At 37.0% G+C, this 27185-nt stretch overlaps 1 protein-coding gene and 1 long non-coding RNA gene across 2 annotated transcripts in view; both read left to right on the plus strand.

Annotated features, from left to right (window-relative positions):
* Positions 1–1471: 1471 nt before the first annotated feature.
* Positions 1472–27185, plus strand: part of LOC126968171 (cytochrome P450 4C1-like) — a 63189-nt gene continuing 37475 nt past the window's right edge. Inside the window, exons 1-3 of the mRNA XM_050813027.1 lie at positions 1472–1484; positions 2217–2419; positions 6500–6569. Of these exons, the coding sequence (XP_050668984.1) occupies positions 1472–1484; positions 2217–2419; positions 6500–6569 (286 nt within the window). The remainder of the gene's footprint in view (positions 1485–2216; positions 2420–6499; positions 6570–27185) is intronic.
* On the plus strand, positions 7011–12533 carry LOC126968446 (uncharacterized). Its single transcript, XR_007730211.1, has 3 exons — positions 7011–7110; positions 7837–8013; positions 12446–12533. It is a non-coding gene; the product is annotated as an uncharacterized LOC126968446 (long non-coding RNA).

The following is a 27185-nucleotide window of genomic DNA, read 5'->3' on the forward strand; positions in this document are numbered from 1 at the left end:
AGGAGACAGTTCGGATCCGGCAAACTACAGGCCTATTGCTATTGCCTCCCTGCTCTCCAAAATCATGGAGAGCATAATTAGTCAGTTCTTGGTATACCTAGAGGATCACCAGTTGATCAACGACCGACAATACGGGCTTCGCCATGGTCGGTCGGCAGGTGATCTTCTGGTATACCTAACACATAGATGGGCTGCAGCTATTGAAAGCAAGGGGGAAGGCCGGACAGTTAGGCCTGGATATAGCAAAGGCCTTTGATCGTGTATGACACAAGGCGCTCCTCTCAAAACTTCCATCATTCGGGCTTCCCGAGAGCTTGTGCAAGTGGACCTCCAGCTTCCTCACTGGGCGCAGCATACAGGTCGTTGTCGACGGATATTGCTCGAACCCAAAGCCCGTGAATTCCGGAGTGCCCCAAGGCTGTGTGCTATCTCCCACGCTGTTTCTTCTGCATATCAATGATATGTTGGACACCTCCAACATTCATTGCTATGCAGACGACAGAACTGGTGATGAAGAACCGTATACACGGGCCATGCAGATCTCTCTCGGGAAATCGTCGACCAGTGCCGGGAGAAACTTGTGTCTTCTATCGAGTCTTCTCTTGAGAAGGTCGGGAAATGGGATAAATTGAACCTTGTCCAATTTAACCCCCAGAAGACTCAAGTTTGCGCGTTTACCACTAAAAAACCCCATTTGTCGTATCACCGCTCTTCGACAACACTTCCCTTAAAGCCTCGCCTAGTATTGGAATACTGGGTCTCGAAATTTTGAGCGATTGCCAATTTCGTGGTCATCTGGAGGGAAAAGCCAAACTGGCTTCAAAAGTTAGGACATCATCCTCACCATCTGGATGTGTCGAGTTGAGATCACTCCTCTAACTGCCACAGCCTGTATTGGCATACTTGGCGTCGACCTATCGGGCGACGTTCAGTTCCGTGGTCACTTGGAAGAAAAGGCCAAACTGGCCTCTAAAAAGCTTGGTTTACTCAGTAAGGCGAGACAGTACTTCACTAAAAGCCACCGCGTGCAACTTTATAAGGCGCAAATTTAGCCTCACATGAAGTACTCTTCTCACGAACTGAACCGCTCTTCCATTTGAAGAGGACATCCGCAACATCAGGTGTGTCAAGAAATGCGTTGCCGGCTTTTGAGGTGAGAGTATGCTTTTTCTTGAAGATCCCTAGGTCGTATGTGTTCGGGAAAATCGTAGCCGGTAATTGATTCGACAAAGTGGCAGTGCGAGGCAAGAAATTTCTAACGAAACGCGCGGTTGTAGAATGCCAGACGTCTAGGTGGTGGAATTCAGCCGCTGGAATCCACCCGAACAGCTCCACTGAGCACTCCCCATGATAAATGCGATAGAAGATGCAGAGAGAACCCACATCCCTACGCAATGCGAAAGAATCAGACTGATCGAAGATAGCGTGATCCGCTTCGATGATTCGAGCCGCCATTCTAGGTTTCGGTAAAATGAAAGAAGCTGGTATTGGGGAGTGCCCAGTACTTCAAGTGAGGCTGAATTTGCGCCTTATAGTTGCAGGCGGTTGCTTGTATTGAAGTTCCTTCTTGCCTTAGGTTAATCTTCTGTTCCAAGTGACCACGAAACTGACCATCAGTTGCTATATCGACGCTGAGTGACTTCGAATTGAGGGGATACGACAGAGGGAACCTCACACAATTTCATGTCTTCCCAGGGTTAATCTGGACAAAATTTTGCCAGCCCCATTCTGGACTATGCAAAGCATAGTCTCGATTTCAGACACAAGTTTGTTCTGGTTTTCGTTGACGCCATTCTAGGAGATGTTGGCTTGGTTGGTGTAGATGTTAAACAGTGTAGGGGACAGAGCGTGTAGCCTGGCGGGATTCCGATCCTTCAATCTTCAAAAAAGCTAGTGACCCATCTGCACTATTTCTCGGGAAGTCCAACGGATGGCAGCTACACTATTTACTATTTAATATAATTTCCGCTTTAACGAACTAGTATGTTTTAAATCTGCTATTTTTTAAGTATATTAAATTTACATTTAAATAACATTAAAATGAGGGATAAATAATTTTATTTTCTTGCTTAGGAGTGTTATTAGTATTAAGTGGGTGATTTTTACAATAGTATTTATTGAATTTATCTAATAGCTGTTTTAGTTTATAGGTGCAATTGCATACATTAGTAAATGAATACACAGCTTGTAATAACGTGATAATTATTCTATTTCAGAAACATCATTGGGAATAAGGAATCTAGATGGAATTAACGATGTAGCGGTATCAGACTTTCTTAAATCCGTTGAAGTGGTTTTTAAACTGGTTACGAACAGAACATTTTCCGTATGGCTGTGGCCAGATTGGATCTACAAATTATCCTGGCAATATAGACATTTCACAAAACATAATGACAAAATTATAAATCTTACAAACAATGTTAGCATTTTAACAATATATTTAATTTTTTGCTTTTAGCTGAGTTGCTTCAAGTTCTTCCTATTCAAAATAAATACGTTTTCGCTGATTTGACTACGCAAAAATTTAATCGCATATGTTAACTCTGACCATTTGTTATCGTAGTAATTCACCATCACTCCTACATTTGTATATTTTGACGACGTATATATCGAAATCCCCATGTAATAATCCAGTATTCTAAAAAACCATTTTGCTAGTCCCATTTGGTACCACAACGGCGCCTATTTCATTTTTTTGTAAGCATTATTGTGTTTCAGTCTGAGGAGCACCGCAGCTCACTAGCTGCTAATATCACTATACTACTAGGCAAATGAGACTTAGCATCTAATGTCTTAAGGTGACGAGCGCAGTTGTAGGGCTGCTCAAAATTTTTAGGTTTAGGTTTTAGCCTGCAACTTACGTCGTCGAACGATTCGTTCGGCCGGTCTTATTTATCAGAACCTGATTGATACACAAATGAAATTTGAAAACAAAATTTTATGAGCGATGCGGAAATCGAACCCACGAGCTCTCGCGTTCCGTGCCAGTGCTCTGCCAACTGAGCTAACCGTTCGAGTGACGTATCGTCATAAAATCTTTTATGCTTTGTTCAACTCCCAGGTTGTGGCTACAGCGTTGGTGTGTGGTTGCCTCTCGTTCACAAAATTTTGTTTTCAAAATTTATTTTTTTTTAGATTTTATCAACGATACGTCACTCGTACCGTTGGCTCAGTTGGAAGAGAGGTCGTGGGTTCGAGTCCCGCATAGTTCATAAAAAATTGTTTTCAAATTTTATTTGTGTATTAATCCTAGAAGTGAGGGTTATCACTTTAAAAACATAACGAATTCTTGAAACCTGATTGATGTAAACGTATGGTCACTTTTATAATTTTAATTATGTTCTTATTATAGTTTTTAATATAGTTCTGAAATTATTCCTATTGGTCATTTCTTAAGAGCACACACGCCTTCTTACCACCCATGCTCAGAAAATATCTATGCTTTTTTAACCATTATTTTATGTGTATAAAAAAAATCTTTGAGACTTCCACGTGCTTGTGCACATACATAAAATTATACAGAATTGTTAACCTGAATAAACCTTAGCTAATCTCTTAGGTATCTACAAATATTAATAGATTATAATAGCTGTTTTTAATATCATAATATTGTTAATGTTAGATTAATTTCAGTTATAATATAAAACGAATATTTTGAGACTTTATTTTTTAACAGTTGAATAGATAGTTGCTAACTATATTGATTCTTTGTAATATAATATATTTTATTCCACAATCCATTTCCAGGTCCCAAAATTAAATATAAATTATTTAGTGTAATCAGCTTATAAATTCATTTATGATGATCGAAATGTTTATCACCTCACCACCTGGGTCACCTCATGGGCTGCGTTCAAGCGGCATTTGATGACGTGCTTGCTCAGATCCCCTCCGCTGAAATCGTAGTCTTGGGTGATTTCAACGGGCACAATGCCGAATGGCTTGGATCACGTACCACAGACGACGCAGGGCGATCTGTGCATAATTTTGCATTGGCGTATGGTCTGTCCCAATTGGTTAAGTCGCCGACGCGGCTCCCGGATGTGGATAGCCACATGCCGTCCTTATTAGATCTTCTGCTGACTACACATCCCGATGGTTACCAGGTCTCTGTCGACGCCCCTCTCGGAACGTCCGACCATTGCCTGGTCAGGAGTGTAGTGCCTATCCGACGCCAACGTCGCAGACCACCAGCGACCCGCCGCGTTTGGCACTACAAGTCAGCAGATTGGGATAGGATGCGTTCCTTTTTTGCATCCTACCCTTGGGGCAGGGTTTGTTTCCTTTCGGATGATCCTAGTGCCTGCGCCGTTGCAGTAGCCGATGTGATACTGCAGGGCATGGATATTTTTATACCAAGCTCTGTAGTACCGATCGGTGGCAGATCACAGCCCTGGTTCGATGCGTCAGTTAAAGCAGCATCTGACTGCAAAAAACAGGCGTATTGAACTTGGGTTGCGGCGCTGGGCTCAAAGGATCCGAACTGCAAAGTTCTGAAGAGGAAATATAACCGTGCCTCCAGATTTTTTAAGCGGCAAATCGCCCGTGCGAAATCGAAGCACGTCGTCAAAATTGGCGAGCAGCTTTCCAGTTACCCGACCGGAACACGCAAGTTCTGGTCGTTGTCGAAAGCTGCTCTTGGTAACTTCAACCAGCCGTCCATGCCGCCGTTGCACATGAGGAATGACACCCTGGCCCATACGGCAAAAGAGAAAGCCGATCTCCTGTGCACTCTTTTTTCCTCCAACTCGACTCTTGACGACAACGGAAAAACACCGCCGACCATCCCGCGGTGTCAGAGCTCCATGCCTGAAGTACAGTTCCGACAGAAAACTGTTAGGCGAGCTCTGTTTTCGTTGGACGTCAGGAAGTCTAGCGGGCCGGATGGCATTTCTCCAATCGTGCTTAGAACGTGTGCCCCTGAGTTGACGCCGGTGCTAACGCGTCTATTCCGGCACTCTTATTCAAAAGGCGTAGTCCCTGATTCATGGAAGTCAGCCCTTGTCCATCCGATCCCAAAAAAAGGAGACAGTTCGGATCCGGCAAACTACAGGCCTATTGCTATTACCTCCCTACTCTCCAAAATTATGGAGAGCATAATTAACCGCCAGCTCTTGGTATACCTTGAGGGTCACCAGTTGATCAACGACCGGCAGTACGGCTTTCGCCATGGTCGGTCGACTGGCGATCTTCTGGTATACCTAACACACAGATGGGCGGCGGCTATTGAAAGCAAGGGGGAAGGCCTGGCAATTGGTCTGGATATAGCGAAGGCCTTTGATCGTGTATGGCACAAGGCGCTCCTCGCAAAACTTCCATCATTTGGGCTTCCCGAGAGCTTATGCAAGTGGACCTCCAGCTTCCTCACTGGGCGCAGCATACAGGTCGTTATCGACGCTTATTGCTCGAATCCCAAGCCCGTGAACGCTGGAGTGCCCCAAGGCTGTGTGCTATCTCCCACGCTGTTTCTTCTGCATATCAATGATATGTTGGACACCGCCAACATGCATTGCTATGCAGACGACAGCACTGGTGATGCCGTATACACGGGCCATGCAGGTCTCTCTCGGGAAAACGTCGACCAGTGCCGGGTGAAACTTGTGTCTTCTATCGAGTCCTCTCTCGAGAAGGTCGCGGAATGGGGTAAGTTGAACCTTGTCCAATTTAACCCCCAGAAGACTCAAGTTTGCGCGTTTACCACTAAAAAAACCCCATTTGCCGTATCACCGCTCTTCGAGAACACTTCCCTTAAAGCCTCGCCTAGTATCGGAATACTGGGTCTCGAAATCTCGAGCAATTGCCAATTCCGTGGCCATCTGGAGGGCAAAGCCAAACTGGCTTCAAAGAAACTGGGCGTCATAAATAGAGCACGGCAATACTTCAAGCCGGCCCACATTCTAGCGCTCTACAAAGCGCAGGTCCGGCCTCACATGGAGTATTGCTGTCATCTCTGGTCTGGCGCACCCCAGTATCAGCTCGATCCATTTGACCGCGTGCAACGCAGAGCAGCTCGAATTGTCGGGGACCCAGTACTCTGTGAACGGCTGGATCACTTGGCGTTGCGTAGAGACGTCGCTTCATTGTGTGTCTTCTACCGCATTTATCACGGGGAGTGTTCCGAAGAGCTGTTCAACCTGATTCCTGCCGCCGAATTTCACCTTCGCACGACACGCCACAAGTTACGATATCATCCCCACCATCTGGATGTGTGGCGGTCCTCCACAGTGCGGTTTTCAAGGAGCTTTCTTCCTCGTACCTCGAAGCTGTGGAATGAGCTACCTTGTGCGGTGTTTCCGGGACGATACGACATGGGTTCCTTCAACAAAAGCGCGTACACCTTCCTTAAAGGCCGGCAACGCTCTTGTGATTCCTCTGGTGTTGCAGGAGAGTGTGGGCGGCGGTGATCACTTAACACCAGGTGACCCGTACGCTCGTTTGTCCTCCTATTCCATAAAAAAAAAAATATCAATTATTGTTGTACTTAATTTTGTTATTTCAGATTATACGAAAAAAACGCAATGAATTAAAACATGTTGATTTAGATGCTTACGAAAATCAAACAGTTTTTGGTAAGAATCTTGGTTTTTAAAACGTTTTGAACCAGAACACTTGCGATTTTGTACAAAATGCGATGTCGATTTGGCGTTAAAGTTACGAGTTTGTTAATTTGATATTATTTTTAATGTGAAGTTCATAAAAACTCAATGTTTATCACAAATTCCATCAATACACTGCCGACTACAAGTTCAACCACAACGCTTACAATATTGAAGCGTTCTGTTTTGAGTGTGCGGTGTGATCTTTTAGAGTTTACCTCTCCTAACCAGGTTGATTGTTAGTCCTTCTGCATGTGACTTGGGTAATTAAAGCCATATCGACTCCGTGACACGTGCAATAAAACAATCTTAAACAATCTACAATATTTAATTTGGGCCTTAAAAATTTCAGGGCAAGACGATAAAGTGGATTCATTTCTAGATCATCTTATACTATTATCCCAGCGACAGAATGGTTTCTACTAGCTGCTACAGATACATCCGCGGTTGCAATTTGTAACACGCTTTTATTGTTAGGAAAATATCCAAAAATTCAGGAAAAAGTTCATGAAGAGTAAGTACTATTTTGCCAAGTACTAAAACCTAAATCATACAAACAGCGTTATTATAATTTTCGAATGATAACCATAAAACTATTGCATGATAAATATATTATTAAGGGACTAAAGTCTGAATTTGTATTTATTTATTTAGATTAGTACGTGTGTTTGAGAACGCCAATGAAAAGGCCAAGTGTAGTATTCTTTAGGCGCATTAGGATAAATATTTTACGAATGAAACGCAATAATAATAATATTAGCGTCACGAAGATTTGCAGCGTTTTAGTCGAAGAAGAGGGAGAGGGCGATTGAGACCGATCGAGACAGAGTGAGAAAGGGCGAACAGATTAGGATAATTAATATAAACGAGATTTAAAAAATAGTTTTCCAAAGAAGTTTCACTTCTGAAATGTTTACTTTGTACGCACGCCATTTTTTTGGACAGGACAACGTCCATTAGATCTATTTAAAATATATCTGATTAAAGAACAAAACAAAAATAGAATATTATTTAAATAAAGATGGGATTAGAACACAACTACATATTAATATCTATAAATCAAAATATGCTTTACTGCCATACAATATAATCTTTAGATGTATGAATATTATTATATGAAATTCATAATGACAATAAGCAGGATCATATTGTTAAGCAAATATGAATAATAGATATGAATAATGAATAATAATGAAATAAACGGAAGAAAATGTTACAAGCAAAATAATATTTTCTACAGCATCATCTGGCTTTACTATTCCTGTTCAAACTGGTATAATTATTTCAATTTGGGGAGCTCATCGCGACCCCAATTACTGGGGACCTGATGCTGATTGCTTCAAACCGGAGAGATTTGAAGCTGGGGGTAAAACTGGGCTCTTCATTCCATTTAGTACAGGACCAAGAAACTGCATTGGTAAGTATCTAATCCGTAATGGCTTTTCCAGGGTTTAATATGGTAAGACAGTGCATATATTGACTCCTTATATTCATGTTATGAGTTGCTTATCAGAAATGTTAAACATTTTTCGTGCGATAGTAATAGTAAAGTTATAATTCTAAATTTTGTAAATTGAAAATCAACCTAAATGTTCCTGCAGTTTGTACAATTTTTTTTTGGTCGGGTCCAATCTTACAATAGGGTATGAGTTAAGATGAAATTTGATTTATTGGCTCAGTCCTCAAGATAAAATATTTTGATTACAATTAAGTTTGACTTAGATGACAACCAAGACTGGTTACACGTTAAAACATCATTTTTCGGTTTACAGTATTTATTGCACTTGATCATGACAACGTTATTATTCGTCACCATGAAATGACCACGAAGTAACTCCTTTATGGTTAACGGCATTGATATTATTTAATATTTGGAAAAGATTTCAAGAAATGTATTTATTTAAGATGTATGAATTACTGGTTGTTTTAAAATTATTTCACAAAATAATTATGGATATCATAAGTGTAAATCCACTTCCCTTCCGATTTTTGAACAATTGAAGTAAAAAACAACTGTTTTAAATCTTGACCTAAAGAAAGCTATCGATTTCGTTAATCACGATAGTTAAAAACAAAAATGATAAGATATGACATTAGGGTTTTATCTTGACTGAAATCATATTTTATTGGATGCTGGTAGTGTACGCAAGTAAGAGTGGTAAACTTTAAATAACTTTTAGTAACTTTCGTGGCGGTCCCCCACAGTGCGGTTTTCAAGGAGCTTTCTAATACGTATTACAAAGCTGTGGAATAAACTTCCTTGTGTTTCCGGGACGATACGACATGGGTACCTTCATAAAAAATGCGTACACCTTCCTTAAAGGTGGCAACGCTTCTGTGATTCCTCTGGTGTTGCAGGAGTTGCAGTTGACCCATGTGCTCGTTTGTCCTTCTTTCCCATAAAAAAACGTGAAGCACAGATAGCAACTCATCAGTCGTTCTTTTCCAACTGTAAAAGATGATTCCTCAGAATAGAACTATTTTGGGTTATTTGATATTATTTATTTAAAGACTTTCAGAAAATATCTCCATTGTTTTATGTTGTCTCTTATACTGATAATTTAAATGAATGTGAATTGGACATTTACCACTATACTTTAAAAAGTAATGTTGATTCACTTAATAACAATGAATTATTGGAAACAAAGTAAATGCAATTTTGTATAATAGGAAGTAAACAAACTGATTTAAATATTAGTTATAATGGAATAAATCTTAAAAAAGTTGATAGTTCAATATTTTTAAGTGTTATCTTAAAGGCATAAAGGCATTTATTTTCTCAAAATTGATTCCTTTAGAATTCTTTTTGATGTCATTTCTTATACTACTAGATACTACTACCGCTTTGGAAACAAATGGCGCTCTGAGAGAGAAGAAGCGGCGCAAGAAACTCTCCCAGCATTCTTTTTTTTGCGCTCTTTTCAATAAAAATATACAATATTGTACAGTTGCTATAAAATAATCACAATCTAGTCCCAGGCTGTCCGATCATTTAGATATTCAGCAGTGGAGTAATAGGATTTACGACAGAGCCATTTTTTTATAAAACATTTAAATTTATTTATAGATAATGCCTGAACAGTGGCTGGGACTTTATTGTAGAAGTGTATACATTTACCCTTAAAGCTATTATGTATCTTATGAAGCCTACTAGAATTAGTTACAAGCAATCCCTTATTTCTAGTGTTATAATAATGAAAATCACTATTAAGAGCAAAAAGGTGACGATTTTTGTGAACATATATTAAATTTTCATAAATGTACTGACAATAAACAGTCATAATATTTATTTCTTTAAATTTTTCTTTGAGAGACTGTCTATAACCAAGCTGATATATAGCACGAACAGCTCTCTTTTGCAGAGCAAACACTATATCAATGTCAGCAGCATGACCCCATAGTAATATACCGTACGTCATGATGCTGTGAAAATAACTAAAGTACACTAATCTAGCGGTCGCAACATTCGTGTACTCTCTAATCTTTCTAACTGCATATGCCGCAGAGCTGAGTCTATCTGCTAGATGGGCAATATGTGGACCCCACTGAAGCTTTTTATCTAACGTGATACCCAAGAAGACCGTAGTGTCCACAAGTTCCAATCTCTGGTCATTTATAAGTACGTTGGTTTGTACCTCCGCTGTGTTTGGTGTAATGAACCGTAAACACTTTGTTTTTTTACTGTTTAAGTGCAGATTATTCGTCTCAAACCAACGCACTATCTTTGAGAGTGCATTGCTTACCTCGTCATCAATATCCGCGCGTCGCTTCACTTTAAAAATAAGTGAAGTATCATCAGCAAACAATACAATCTCATGGCTATCATCTACCACAGGCGGTAGATCGTTAATATATATAAGAAACAAGAAAGGACCGAGAATAGAACCCTGTGGAACACCTATTCGCACAGGTTTACCCGAAGACCGTTTGCCATTTACATCGACTATCTGAACTCTTTCGCTTAAATATGATTTTAACAGATTTAGGGCTCTATTTTTCACTCCATAATGCTTTAGTTTTAGGAGTAAAGTTTCATGGTGGACACAGTCAAATGCTTTTGACAAATCACAAAAAATGCCCAATGCATCCTGTGACTCTTCCCAGGCGTCAAATATGTGCTCAATGAGTCTAGTACCCGCATTAATTGTTGGTAAACCCCTAGTGAAACCAAACTGATTTTTGTTCATTAATTTACAAAAATGCATTTGTAGCTGTTGAAGCAAAAGTTTTTCAAAAATTTTACTAAAAACAGGCAGCACTGAAATAGGTCTGAAATTAGCAGGGTCAAAAGAACTGCCCGATTTAAACAAAGGTATAACTTTGCTGTATTTCATGAGGTCAGGGAACACACCCTCATCTATGCATTCGTTAAATATTATTGCTAATTCAGGTGCTATAATGTCAAGTATGTATTTAACAATATTAGTCGAATGGCCCCATAGGTCTTTTGTATTTTTTAGGTTAATTAATTTGAAGATTTTTATTATATCGCTACCTGTAACATACTTAAATTTCAAGTCAGTAGAAGATACTGGTACGTGTAATTTAAGCATATCATATGCTGCTTTTGGCGAAGAGTTAAGGTATTTGGTCGTGACAATCGGGATTTCGGAGAAGTATTTATCAAATTCATTTGCAATTTCTATTTCCGAATTTATAACGCGATTATTAATATTTAAACAGATAGAGGTGTTACGGCAATTCGATCTACCAGTTTCATTGTTAATTACACTCCAAGTCGCTTTTACTTTATTATTACTGTTTTTAATTTTATCTGCAATGAAACGTGTTTTCGCTTCATGACAAACTATTTTAAAGAGCTTGGAGTATTTTTTTACATATATTTTAAATTCTTCACTATTATTGTAATGTTTCTCATAATAAAGGTCATATAAGCGTTTACGACTTTTGTGGATACCCATTGTTGCCCAATCATTAAAACTATGTTTGTTGTTTACTGTCACCGTTACTGGAGTAAAAATCCTGTCAAATTCCTCACAGAAGGAATTGAAGACTAAGTTAGAGTGAAAATTAGCAGTTTCACCACAGTGTAAAAATGGTATCGTATTTACCAAATTATTTCTAAACCTCTCAAGACGGCTACCCGTAACTGGTATAATCGTCACCTTTTTTGGTCTGACATTGTCCAATCTTGTATTTACTTTAATAAGTTGCCCACTATGGTCGGACTGAAGATTATTAATTATGAGTTTACTAGTAATAGTAACATCTGTAAAAATATTATCTAAACAGGTTGCTGTTGTAGAAGTGATTCTAGTGGGTTCCCAAAATACATTGAACAAATTAAAACTTTGAAATAAATTTTTAAGGCTAGTACAATTGGCCGAAGGTTCAAGCAAGTTTATATTAAAATCTCCACACACTATAATTGACTTGCTAGTTTTGCTAAATTTTGATAGTACCTCCTCCATTTTATGTTGGAATTGTTCATATGATGCAGTGGGGGGGGCGGTATACACTTACAATAATAAATTGCTCTAGTTCTATACAAGCTATCTCAATTAGTTGTTCTATAGAGAGATTAACAATATCTCTTCTATTTTTACATTTTAATCTATTATTAATAATAATTAGGGAACCTCCATGTATTGCCCTACTTCTACAAAACGAACTGACTACTTTATGTTCTCTAAAACTAAACTGGAGCTGATGACTCTTACGCCAATGTTCTGTAATACATAATATATCTATATTACAGCAGCTCAAAAACAGTTCAATTTCTAATTCCTTACTTGAGATACCTTGTATATTCTGGTGAACAATATTTATGAGCTTAGATAAGGAAATTAAATAATTTGAGTTGCTAACAGTAATTCTTGTTACTACAGGTTACCAATATGCAATGTTAACAGCGAAAAGTGTTATTGCTTCAATGCTACGTCAATTTAAAGTTGTCACTGAAGAAGAAGATGGTCCAATTCCTAAAATTTAATGTAAATTTTCTCTGATGTAACGATTAGAACTAAGATAATGTACTGTTTGAAAATTATTCTATAAAAATTAAACTTTATAGTAGTTAAGTGTAAGTACAGTAATCATTAAATCAATCATTAAATGGTTTTGGCTAAGCCATATTATTTGATTTTATTATTGTAAAGATCTTAATAAATGTATTTTTCCTAATGTTGTTATTATTAAAAATAATCCATCCATCCCATCTCAAAAGTTTTCTTGATATTTATGAAATATTATTTTAAAAAACAAATTTTAAATGAAAAAATATTCTCTGATCTCTGGTGCACCCCAGTATCAGCTCGAACCATATTACCGTGTGCAACGCAGAGCTGCTTGAATTTTTGGAGTCCAATACAGTGCTCTGTGAACTACTAGATTACTTGGCGTAGTGTATTTCTTCCACGTACTACCAATTTAATAAAAGTTATATAGCATCAATATTATACAAGAAAAAGATATTATGCAAAGTCAGGAGTTCCATAAAGCTCCCATATTTCTCAGATATTATTTTTGCTATCTAATAAAGATATTTGCAATAAAATTCACAATTCAACGTTATCTCTTTTTGCAGATGATCTAAAATTCTATATTGATGCCTCTCCACCTAACTGTAATCTCCTCCAGTCAGACCTTAACAATATTCAGCAATGGTGTGAATTGAATGATATGTTATTAACTATACGTAAATATAAATAATCATATTACACGCAGAGAAGTCCTTGAAAATCTGAAGATCCCCACAAGCGCCGCACTGCACCAGGCTATCATACTAGGTAACGACGAAAAAAGAATACTTTAACTAATACATACAAATTGAATGGCATTGCGCTTTAGGAAGTTAGTGAAATACGCGCCTTGGGTGTAATACTACTCAGGCAATTTAATTTCAAACAACATGTAGATGCTGTTGTTAACAAATCTTGATCTAATCAAGATCACGGGAATAGGTTGGATGAGGCCGACGACCATCCTGTTCTCGAAGCATCCTTACACAAACAATGAATTCAAACTTTAAAGGTGCATCTAATAGAGGATAATTTATATTTATACAGTTTATTACTTACCGGGGCAATGCTGCCAATATCAATACCATCTTTGTGCTGTAGAAGAGGGCTATTCACGCTATTTATAAATTAGGGAATCATTGAGAGAAAAATTTAAAGAAATTAACTTCTTGACTCTTGCCTCTCAATATATTCTTGATATTGTTATGTATCACATAAGTGAATTTGATAGAAACTGTCATAACCATAATGTTAACACTAAGAACAACCAAACTTATAATGTCTACTACTCGACTAAGTCGAGTAAGTAAGTCTTTTGTGCGGCGTTGTTTTTATAACAAGCGTTTACAAGTTCCCGGATAATGTTCAAATCAAATCTATTACGAAATTCGAAAGAATTGTTAAAAAACGTTTGAGTGATAAAGCTTACTAAAACATAAATGACTTTCTTATTGATACCACTGATTGGGAATTGAGCGACCGCCCACAGGCACTTAAATAATAAATTTTACTGTACGATTTTACATAGTAACCATATTTTTAAATAAAAAAAGAAGCCCGATGAGTTTGTTGTTACCGTTCTTCTCAGGTCTGAGGCTTACCTCTTGGAATGGGTGGTAGTTTTTGACTTTCATGCGATTTTATATCCTATTTTGAATAAAAAAAATTAAATTTATAACATATTTGATATTTAATACGCCTATAACAAACACAGTTCATATATTGGATGCAGCACCGTACAAACTATTTTTTGTATATTACAGCCATTGTAAAATACTCTATTGATTGAAAAGAGTGGCCGTTGAATTTCTTGTATGTTCTTTTTACGAGCTCTACCTACTTTTTCCGTAACTATGGTAGATTCAGTAATTTAAAGGAAATATTTATAGCAATGGACGTCTTCCGGCTGGTGTGATGATGATGAAGAAACCAGTGTTTGTTTATTTCATAACTTATACAATCATTCACATTTGGTTTAGACCAAAAAGAATGAAATAAATTTAAAATAGAGATGTGAGTTACAAGAGCCATATGTTAGCTGAAGTGTGATACAAATGGTCTAGGCTAACGTCAGGGTGTCGTATTCGGGTGACAGTTTACGCGCGCGTCGTAAAACGCAAGAGAAGTATACCTAAGATTAAGTATAGGAACAATCACGCCTCTATGAACTGCCTTAATAGAGACATTCAGGCTGTGCATAAGCGCTTGTAATGTACTTGGTTAACAATCTTATCGTCACTGGAATCATATTCATCGTATAAATGTTTGCACCTATCAGGATTCGAACCCGCGTCTTCTAGCTCAGTATAAATATTGGATTTTGAATTTACTTTGTGAACCGCTTATTTGCATGGTTTCCGTGTTTAAAGAATTAAAATCAAACTGTAGCCATTTCTTAAAAAGAATGCTAAATTTTGGATTCATATTGTTGTGCAGTCACAATTAAGTATCGATATTTACAATTACAATATATTCTTTGTCATACGATACGATAAACATCGTAGTATATAGTAAGTATGACTGCATCAAATCAAAAAGATTATTTTAAATTTCTAGTTACATAAGCAAATTAAGACTTTCCCTATAATCCATACATTCAATCTTAATATTTCAAAATGTAATAGTGTGACAAGCAAGCTTGTCTTTTCGCTTTTAAGAGTATCGGCAGGTTTATGTGAATTTTTTTTGAAGATAGTTAGAGGGCTCTCGGATCAAGAGCTACATTAATTTAACCCGACAGCAGCATATTTCTTATATTGACACTTTTTTATCTATCAATATTCTGCCGATATTATAGTGGCAAGCACTAACTAACTGGAATAAGAAACGGCTAAACATGGATTGCCACATGTCGCCTCTTTCTATCGCATGAAAGAGTGCAAAAACTTAGAAAATCTTCAATTAAATGCGTGCTCTCCAGGCTTATTATTGCATATTATCTTGTCAATTTTGATTAATGGCAATAATTTTAACGTTTTTTCAAAGACTATATTGCAATTTTTTTGCGTCAATTTGTCAATTAAAGTTTTTCTTATGTTTATAATGACACATATTGGTGCTATACCAGTATTAGTCAGTTAAAGCAATTAATAGTTGTTTAATTTTATATCCGTTAATTCTAAGTTCTGTCGCACGACTTTTTATGTGTGTAATTCTGTTGGTGGTTCTTTTTTTTTTCTATTTGTATTCTGCGTATTGGCAATCTGTCTTTCAACAATGATCCATTAAGCTATCTGAAAATGATTGTATTTTGGCGTTGTGTTTAGGAGAGGCTTTTCCGGTGAGAAGTCTCTCAATTCTTGTCCACAAATCTTGCTGCTAGTCCCTGAATGCAGTGGCGCTTCAGCCTGGTGAATTTAAGGCTGTCAGGACCCTGAAGTTAAAAAGCAAGTTTGTTTCTATGCCTGTTAAGTCTAAACTCGTAGCTCTTACTGTACTTTTCTATTTCTTGCTTAATGGTTTCCAGTTTTATGTCGGCGCACATCAGTTTGTTGTTCACATGCCAAGGAATATTAAGCATGTTTCTGATAGTTTTGCTTTGGAACCTCTCCAGTATTTCTATGTTACTTGTGTTTGCCGATCCCCAGAGCTGAATTCCATATGTCCAAATCGGTTTTAGAATGGCTGAATTGTAAACAGCAATTTTGCCTTCATATGTGAGTTTGGATTTTCGACCTAGGAGCTAGTATAGATTGCGGACTTTGGTATCTAACTGTTTGCGTTTGGTCCAGATATGTTTCTGCCACGTAAATCGTCTATCCAGGTGCATCCCTAGATATTTTGCATCATCCGCCTTCGGCACTGGCTCATTGTAGATGAAAACTGGTGGACATGTTTCTCGCCTGAGTGTATAAGTTACATGTATGGATTTATCCTTGTTTGCATTAATGCGCCATTTATCAAACCATTCCTGAACTAAAGAAAGATGTCTTTGTAGGTTTTCAGATGCTGTCTACGGTTTCTCATGTACAGATAGGAGCGCTGTATCGTTTGCATATGTAGCTGTTGTGGTAACTTCATCAAGGGTTGGTAAGTCTGCTGTAAAAAAAAGATAAAGCACTGGACCCAGAATGCTGCCCTGGGGTACACCTGACTTAATCTCATGCATTGGTGATACTTCGTCGTTGTATTTAACCTCAAAGCATCTTTTTCCCAAGTATGATTTGATGATTTGGAAGAAGCAATGAGAAAATTTCGCTTGATTTTATAAAGAAGGTCATCATGCCAGACTTTGTCAAATGCTTGACTGATGTCTAGAAATATGGCAGAGCAGTATTGTTTGTTCTCCAAAGTTCTGTTGATTATTTCAACCAGGCGGTGGACTTGCTCGAATCACCTTCTCAAGATGATTTGTCAATCTGGATAATATGATTTTTTCGAGTAATTTACCTACTATTGGTAGCAGACTTACAGGCCTATAGGAGGAAAGTTCTTGTGCCGGTTTTCCAGGTTTTAATATCACAGTAATTTGAGCTATTTTTCCGTTGACTTGGAAAACACGAAAGTATTAAGCATGCGTTGAAAATTAAGACCAGAAAGACTATTCCTTTTTGCGGGAGTTTTTTTAAAAGAGTTGCATCTATTTGATCGTAGCCGGGAGCTTTTTTGTCTTTTAGTTTACTGATTCCACTTAAGACTTCTTTCGGTGATACACTTTTCATTGGTAGGCACATTTGGTTAGCTGATTTAAGATAGCTATGTATTTCATCGTCATGCTTCTTACTCGTGCTAGGTAAAGGTTGGAATACTTGCTCTAGGTGCTTTGCAAATGCGTTGGCTTTGTCCAAGTTCGATCTGACCCATGTTCCGGCTTGATTTCTTATAGGGGTCGCCTTCCAAAGCGAATAGTTTGTGTCGCTGCCAGGGCTGAGGTTACTATTATTAAGGTCTCTGATTACTCGTTTCAGTTCTTTTGAGGATTTGTTAAATGCTGCATTGTCTCTGATGTATTTGGATTTATGCCCCACCTTTCTCAGCTCCCGTCTCTGTAATATTTTATTTTTTATATAAATTGGATAGATATGTTCTTTGGGAACTCTTGATTTATGTTTCGGGGTCGATTCATAAGCTGCTATGTGTACAAATCTATTAAATTTTTCTATAGCTTTTTTATGTCTTCTGAGTTCTTTAAAGGTATATTTAGTTCTAGCTTGTTTGATATGATGTTTTGATATTTTCCCCAGCTTGTATATTGGCTGTGTATTTTCGATGGAGCATCTTGAAGAATAACATTACTAAAAATTTTCAGTAAGACTGGTGTATGGTCAGATATGCTCTGTTTTCATGTTATTGAGTGCAAGGTTTTTCGTTACAAAGAAGTCCATTAAGTCAGGTTGCCTTGCCCTATCAGTAGGCCAGTATGTGGGTTCGCCGATAGAAAGATAGTCGAGATTCAACTCACCCATTCCATAATAAAGTTGCCTTCCTATAGGGTTAATTGTGTATGTTTGGCGTTCCAGTCACCGCCATCGATGAAGCGGTTGCCTAGAGTATTTAGGAATTCTTTATAATCATTCACTGTTATGGTATGCTTTGGAGGACTGTAAGCCGCTCCTACTGTGATTTCTGATACTGTGTCAATGATTTTAATGATAGATGCTTGTATTTTTTCTGAGGAATAGGGTTCTAAGGGGTAATGTTTTATATTTGTTTTGATAATAACGGCAGCCCCTGCATGAGCGTTCCCTGAAGGGTGGTTTGTAGTATATATTTTATAATTTTTGAATTCAATATGGTTTTTTGCAGTAAATCTAGTTTCAGATATTACAGCTATATCAATTTTCTCTATTATTAGGAATGCCTCTAGTTCTAGTTTACGTTCTGTCAGGCCATTGGCATTCCATGTCATTATTCTAATATTATTAATCATTTTATTTGCAGTCTGCTGAAAAGTTGGAATATTCGATCCATCATTTTGTCAATCATGTCCGCCATAATAATTTGGAATTTGTTGAACATTCTGTCCATGATTACTTCCAGTTCAGTTTTATCTGGTAAGCTGCTGGCTATGGCTTTTTATCATTGCGGCATAGGATTTGCCTTGTCCTGATATTGTTTTATGTCTTTCTAACGAGAGAATAGAATTTTTCTTAATGTCCGAATGAAATCTTTGTTCCAGTATAGGAAAGTGTTGTTCGCGCGGTCTGGGTGTCACGTGCTCTGAGTTTCTTCTGTTTTGTTGGGATTTTTGAGGTCTTTGTGGAGGTTGTCTTCTGTCGTCGTTAATTTGATGTTGTATATCCTGTCTGTTATTATTGTTGAGAGTGTGGGACACCCTGGGTATGTGATTTATCTTTAGTATTTGCTCTCTATATTGTTTATATTTCATACAGCCTCTATAGCTAGCCGGGTGTTTTTCGTTACAATTACCGCAAGTAGCGTCTGTGTGCGGAGATTTGCAGCAGGAAGCAGTGGGGTGTTCTTCGCCGCACTTAACGCAGCGAAACGGCCTAAAGCATTGGTTCTTAGAATGCCCAAATCTTTGGCATCTTTTACATTGAACAATTTCTTTCTTTTTGTAAGGTGCTTCGAATGTGACTCTCATATGGTTCAGTTGTTTTACGTTAAATATGTCTTTGTTGTTGTGTTTGGGCTCCAAGTCAACGTAGAACACCGGCAGTGGTTCTTTTGTTACTCTATGTAGTACGTTGATAGTTTGTCGTACTTTGTGACCTTGTTGGTTCTAAAAAAAAATAAAATAAAAAGAATGTTAAGTGGGCGAGTAGTAATATCATATAACAAGTTACAACAAAGTAATCCGCTATCCTAGCACATCCGGTAATTTTGACTTCAAAATTCTTGACCAGTTATTGGGTTTTCCGGGAACAAACAGACAAACAGACGCGGCGGAGGATTTTGTTTTATAATATGTAGTGATTATAAATAATAACCACTAAAATTTTTGCATATCTGCCAAGACAACACAATATGTGCCTACTCCTTAATTTGTAAAATTGTTATCTTTCTAGTTCCAATTAAAGAACTTTAACTTTGAATAATAGTCTATATTTTAATCATTACTCTATGTGGCAATAATAATGTGGGGTTGCCACATAGTCAACCAACACTAACCTCTCATCAAATTTTACTGTAACTATCCTATCTATAACAATATAACAATAAGATGGCGCTATGTTACAAGGCAGATATAGCACGCCTCTCTGGGGACAATTCAGTAAGATGCTCCAGATTGATAAGAAAACGACGCGTCGAGAAAGAATAACACTTCTTTTCTTTTCTCTCAGTAAATTCCTGAATAACAGTAAGAGTTGTTGTACTTATAATAAAGGCTTACTCAGTTCAATTATTGTAAGTCTAAAATATACTTTATTTAAATAAATAAAGGTTTAAAAAAATAACTTCGAAAACAACTTGTTTATATAGTCCCAGTTACTGTTCAGGCATTATCTATAAATAAATTTAAATGTTTTTAAATTCTACTATTCCACCGCTGAATATCTAAGTGATCGGACTGTTTGGGACTAGATAATGATCACTGTATTATTTATTAGAAAGAGCGCAAAAAAGAATGGGAGAGTTTCATGCGCCGCTTCTTCTCTTTCAGAGCGCCATTTGTTTCCCAAGCGTTGGTGTGTTTGAAGTGACATCGACAATAATTCTAATAGAATCAATTTTGAGTAAATAAATGCCTGCATTTAAACAAGAAGAAATGGGTTGCTCACATACCAAGGTCACGCTATCAACAAGGCAAATATCACAATTTATTTCCTCGCCTTCTTACCTACTGACTCTGCATGATTTCACACTAACATTTATTTACAAAACACCAGTGGGAGGCTCCTTTACACAGGATGCCGGCTAGATTTTGGATACCACAACGGCGCCTATTTCTGCCGTGAAGTAGTAATGTTTTTCATTATCATTACTGTGTTTCGGTATGAAGGGCGCCGTAGCTTGTGAAATTACTGGACAAATGAGACTTAACATCTTATGTCTCAAGGTGACGTGCGCAATTGTAGTGCTGCTCAGAATTTTTGGGTATTTCAAGAATCCTGAGTGGCACTGCATTGAAATGGGCAAGGCGTTTCAATTACCATAGTTAGATCTAATCTTCACATGTTTTATCGAACTTTGGGAATATGGTGCAGGAATGAGCTTTATTTTGAAAGTTGTCTATGAGAAAAAAGTTGTGGATTCAAATGAAACTGTTTCGTTATATTATTATAGTAATCAGAAAACAAAAACTTCAAAAATAATATTTTAATGGAAGAAGAGGACTAGCGAGCATTCGGGTCACCTGATGTTACGTGATCACCGACGCCTACATTCTCTTGCAACACTAGAGGAATCACAGGAGCGTCGCCGGCGAAAGACGCGTAAGTACAACTCAATACATTTTTGATAATGTTTTGTATGTTCATAAGCACATTGAGGAATTTTCTAGAAACTGTGACATTCATAATGTTAACACGAGGAACAAACATAAACTTGTTATGCCTACTACTCGGTTGAGTCGAGTTAGTAAGTCTTTTGTTGGGCCGTGTATATGCTTCTACAATATGATCCCAGAAAATGTACAAAACAAATGTGTTACGAAATTTAAAAGAATTGTTAAAAAACGTTTGTGTGGGAAAGGTTATTATAGCATAAACGATTTTCTTAATGACACCACGGACTCGGATTAAAGCGAACACCCTCAGGCTCATTAATTATAAATGTTTATTGTACGATATTACATTGCAATCCATATTTTATATAAAAAAAAAGCCCGCTGAGTTTCTTGCGCCCATTCTTCTCAGGACTGAGGCAGTCTCTTTTGAATGGGTGGTCGATTTTGACGTTCAATAAGTGATTATAAATCCTATTTTGAATAAAAATATTTGAATTTGAATTTGAATTTTAAGTACGCGCTTTTTTAAAGTACCCATGTCGTATCGTCTTAGAAACATGCATAAGGAAGCTTCCACTGTTTGGCTGAACGTGTAAGAAAAGTTCTCGAAAACCGCAATGTAGAGAAACGCCAAACATCCAAATAATATCTTAATTTGAGGCGATTCATACGAAGATGAAATTCATCGGCAGTGAACAAGTCAAACAGCTCTTCGTAAATCTATATACTATGTGTATACCTGGACAGCAAATAAACCGGGCCACCCGCTACATTGGATCTCTGATTTAATTTTCCCGAAATGTATAAAATTTACAACTATCAAAGTTATACCTACAGAAAGTGCGTTTCATGATGATTAAAGTGAGAGTAAATTCATTGGGATTTATCTATTTATAAAGAGAGAAATTTTACAATAAGGAGTCGTATTTCAGTCGTATTAATCGCTAGTAATCATAAAGCAAAATGAAATTTTAAGGCCACAAGTAAAACAAAAAATAAAAAACATTATTTTTCAGAATTCAGTATTCTCTTCCCTTGCGCGAATTTCTGCCAGCATCTTTTTATTTATCGCCTTCACGAGTCTAACGATGAAATCTTGTCGAAATGCATTCCACTCCTCTTTAATTGCTATTCGCAGCTCTAAAAGCCTTGTTGGAGCAGGTACCCGGGCTCGAACCCGACGTTTCAGCTTATCCCATTAGTGTTCTATCGGATTCAAGTCTGGGCTTCGAGCTGATCAATCTAATGTATGGATGCCGACGCTGCGTAGATACTGGGTCACCACGTGAGCAACATGAGGCCGTGCATTATTTTGGTATATCCTGCGTTAGGTACCACATGGTCTGCGAGGATTTCAGTAATGTCGCGATGAGAAGTTAATCCACGTGCAAGGCCACAGCCCGTCGGTTCGATGAAAATTAAAGCTGTATGTGCGGTTAACGAGGTGCCGTCCCAGACGATTACAGATCCTCCTCCATAAGCAACAGTTTCCTAGGTGCAACATTGAGAATAACTTTCTCCAGGGTGACGATATACTCTCTCTCGTCCGTTACTTCCATGTAGGCTCACCCTGGTTTCATCAGTGAAGAGAACATTACCACACTTCTCTAACGTCTATCCCCTATGCTCTCGAGCAAATTCAAGTCAAACTCGAGGGTTAGCTACCGTTAATGCTGGGCCTGTTGCAGCTCTCTTTGGAGTCAGGTTCCATTCAGCAAGTCTTCTTCTGACGGTATCTGAACTTATGACCACTTGGCATTCGTCATGCAGACTTTCTTGGACTTGAACTGCGTTGAGGCGGCGATTTCGCAAAACAGTAAGTTGGATATAACGATCATCTGCTGTTAATGTAGCTAAGTATGGTCTGTAAACTCGTTGCACTTAAGATCTGCTGATTATAATTCTTCTAGTGACCTCACGTTGTGTAAGGCCCGCTTGAAGTAGTGCCACAGCTTGACCTGCTGCCTGAAGTGTCGTATCAATTTTTACCGAAAAAAGTAGCAAAAATACGCGTGTCTAAGCAAGCGATTGACTAAAACTTAAGAAATGATAAGAAATATCCGACTACCTTCACTGTAGAACAAAAAACTGTAATCGCGATCTGTAGTAAATACAGAGCAAATCGTCAGCGTCGTGGTAGTTGCTTGATTGCAATATGAGTTGTCGATACTTTACAATAAATTTAAAGCCCTATTTATTATCATGAAATGTACTTTCTGTCAGTATAATTAGGACAGTTGTAAATCTTATACTTTTTGAGAAAATCGAATCAGAGATCTGAGGTAGTTGGAGACACGGTTTATTTGCTGTCCAGTGTACAGATAAGAGATTTCCACATATGTATTGATTCATCACGATATCTCCTGCAGCTTAAGCCGTAGAGACTTGAAATTAGGTATGGATATTCCTTTCGCCGAGTAGAGGTCGGATAAGAACGGATTTTACGAATTTCCACCCGCTAGAGTATAATTTATTATGAACATAACAACGTCGGTCGGGTCAGCTAGCTAAATATAAAGCTGATTAGAACAATAATAATAAAATGTTCATAATATATTATAACCATCTCAATTACACAACACAATATACATAATATACCTATCTATCTTATTCCAGGTATATTCTTACATCATTCGTTCATAACTTGTTATTTATTTGAGAAGAAATATATTATTTCTTGTTATTATGAGGTGCCCACAAATATATTATAAGGTATCTTTTTAAACAATGTATACGGTTTTGTGAACATTACAGCAATTTACTTGATAAATGATCCCAACACATTCGTCCGGCCCAAAATGTTTTGCTATCCCTACATCATAATAATATTGCGAATGTTATGAATTCAACTCACGGTCTAATTCACTCGTTACGAGCTTTGGGATGAATAAAATAGATTTGTGTCACTCACAACCATCAGAATTAGAATACGCGGTCATGTTTCGGAACCTTGACACAGTAAACCATGCTATTTCACTTTGATTATGTTTTAGTACTATTAAGTTTCATTAGAATGTTAAAAAGCATTTATATTCTCAAAATTGATCCATTAGAATTCTTTTTAATGTCATTTCAAATATAGTAGATACTACTACCGCTTCGGAAACGAATGGTGCTCTGAGATATAAGAAGCGGCGCAAGAAACTCTCTTAGCATTTTTGCGCTCTTTTTAATCAAATAATAATATTTCATTGTATCTAAAATGAATTCAACAAAGTCGGAATAAACATCGGAGTCTAAAAAGTTCGAAGTTTTTAAAAACAGAGATATACCTGTAAGCTTAAAAACTAAGACTTTCTATAGCTGTATAATCCCGTCCCCAACGTATGGTTGTCAAACGTGGGAATTGAATAGGAGTCAGCTTAGGAAAGTCAAAACAGCACAGCGAAACATGGGAAGGATTTTTTTAAACAGAAGGTTAATAGATAAGACACCAAATAAAAACATAAGACAAAAAAGTTAGTTACAAGATGTAGCAGAGTAACGAAAAGAATGAAATGGAACTGGGCAGGTCATATATCTGGCTGCTGGAGTAGTTCATAGTTGATACAAACATACATATAGACAAAATGTTGTGGAAGAAAATGGGGGAGGCCTTCGCCCAGCAGTGGGATGAAGTATAAACTAGAATAACAGTTTTGTACAGTTTTAAGGCTTAAATAATTAAATAAATAAAATTGTCATTGCTATTGCTATAAAATAATCATTATCTGGTCCCAGTCTGTTAGATCACTTAGATATTCAGGTGTGGAGTAAAAGGATTTACGACAGGGCCATTTTGTTATACTACATTTTAATTTAATTTAAGATAATTCCTGAACAGTGGCTGGGACTTTATTATAAATGTGTATACATTTACGCTTAAAGCTATTATGTATCTTATGAAGCCTACTAGAGTTAGTTACAAGGAATCCCTTATCCCAATAATGAAAATCACTATTAAGAGCAAAGAGGTTACGATTATTATAAACGTATATTAAATTTTCATAAATGTACTGACAATGAACAGTCATAATATTTATTTCTTAAAAGTTTTCTTTGAGAGACTGTCTATAACCAAGCTGATATATAGCACGAACAGCTCTCTTTTGCAGAGTAAACACTATATCAATGTGAGCAACATGACTCCACAGAAAATAGATAGATAATAATGTTAATCGTATTGATTGTAAGGTTGAATGACTTAAACTGAGTCAGAGGTTGAAATTCTTTAGCCTAAGTCCCTTTGTCCTTTGTCCCTTCCAATCTTGAGTTGAAAACCAAAACGAAATAAGTACAGAATTACTGATCAAAGAGACATAATGTGGGAAAGTTGAAGAGGCAGGGATTAATCTAACGCCGTCGGTCGGGTCGAGTCATGTTTGAAGTTCTCTGTCAAAAGAACAATAACCTGTTTCACATTTTTTTTATTAAATCAAATTGTTATAGTTAAGTAGATAATGCCGTATAGTTATTATATCACCAGAATTATTATCCTTTGTTTTAAGGATTTCATTGGATTGGATTGGATTTCAATCAATAAAATCGAAAGAAGTTTCAATAGCATCATTCGATTGGAATCATCGAAAAAATTCTAAGATCAATAAAATCGTTTTACTATACACCTTGTAGTAAAACAATTTTATTGTTTTGAAGTGTGATTTACAAGCGTCAAAAAAAATGGTGTGAGTGTAATCTTTACACGCGATTGAAGTAAAACATAATATTAATTAACTTTAGGGATAATTAACAGATACATAAATACATTATAATTATAAACATTAATTAAAGCCGTGTTACCAACTAAGCACTCACATATTGCTGAATATCTAGGAGCATTGTTAGAAATTTTGGCAATTTTTTTTCTCAGAAACGCTGAAGATATAACCTCGAGCAAAGTTGGCATTTCATTCTCTACCTAGTAAGTAGTATATATGCTGACAGACAGACAGCCGTCCTAAACACACGTGTTAAATTTGAAACATCGATCCAGACGTTAGGAGGAGATCCTACATACATAGGAGAGTTATATGCATATAATTATATATATGATATGTCGACTTTATTGGGAATCTAAACCAATCTCATCTATCTATCTATCTTAAGCTCTATAAAATAAGATAACTAGTTTATAATTTTCATTGTTTGTTTTTTCTTTAGTATAATATCTTTGTAACGCTTTAGATTTAATCTGTAATGTTACATTGTATCTTTGATAAATAAATAAATTAAATTAAGTCTCAAATTCACTGGAACACTAAAAAATCATCAAATTCAGTCCAGCCGTTTAGGATTAATTGTGAATCTAAACCATCCACTTGAACACACGTAGAAAATTTCGTTCAAATCGGTCTAGCCGTTTAGGAGGAGTTCACTGTCAACACACGTACAGAAGAATCATTTTAATATATATATATATATATATATTATAAATGTATAATTATTCTAACTATTCAATTATTATCATTATTTAAATAACTATTCAAGATGCACTTTAAAACGAACATCATGGCTGCTCCTCAAATACTATTAATTCAATAGGAGTTGCTTTCAATCCGGATGCTGAGGTTTAAGTTTGTCTTATAGATTCAGTACATATTCCCTCGAATATTATATAGATTTGGCTTTGATCTTATGAATGTAATATTGCACTAGTCATATTTAATTGAACTACATCTAGTTCTTCGTGCTCAACTATCATGATGTATTTTTAAATAAAATCCAGAGTTATAAGAACAAGCATTAAGAGTACATATTTTAGTGAGTTTAAAGGGCATTAAAGGCAATAAAGGCATTTATTTTCTCAAAATTGACTCCTTTAGAATTCTTTTTGATGTCATTTCTAATATACTAGATACAACTACCGATTCGGAAACAAATGGCACTCTGAGAGAGAAGAAGGATCTACAAACACTTCCTTTTCCGATACGTGGTCGCCTTTCGAGGACTTAACTTTCCCAAAGGCCATCCGTCCGTCGAGCTATATCCCCTGCCCACTGCCACTTCAGTTTGCAATCAACTGGTACATGCCAGTAACTTTAGTTCTCCCACGGATCTGCTCATTTCTGATTCGATCTCGCAGGGAAATTCCGATCATAGCCCTCTCCATTGCCCTCTTAGCGACAATGAGCTCCCTCATACAGCAAAATATTCTATCATACGTAATAAATATAAATAATAGAACTAGTAAATTGGTAAAAATGTGTACTAAACTCGATTACTTCGACATTGGTATAGCTTTCCAATTAAAAAACATGTCGTCGCGTCGTTCGACCTATT

Source organism: Leptidea sinapis, chromosome 15 (genome assembly GCF_905404315.1).
Source record: "Leptidea sinapis chromosome 15, ilLepSina1.1, whole genome shotgun sequence".
Taxonomy (NCBI): Eukaryota; Metazoa; Arthropoda; class Insecta; order Lepidoptera; family Pieridae; genus Leptidea; species Leptidea sinapis.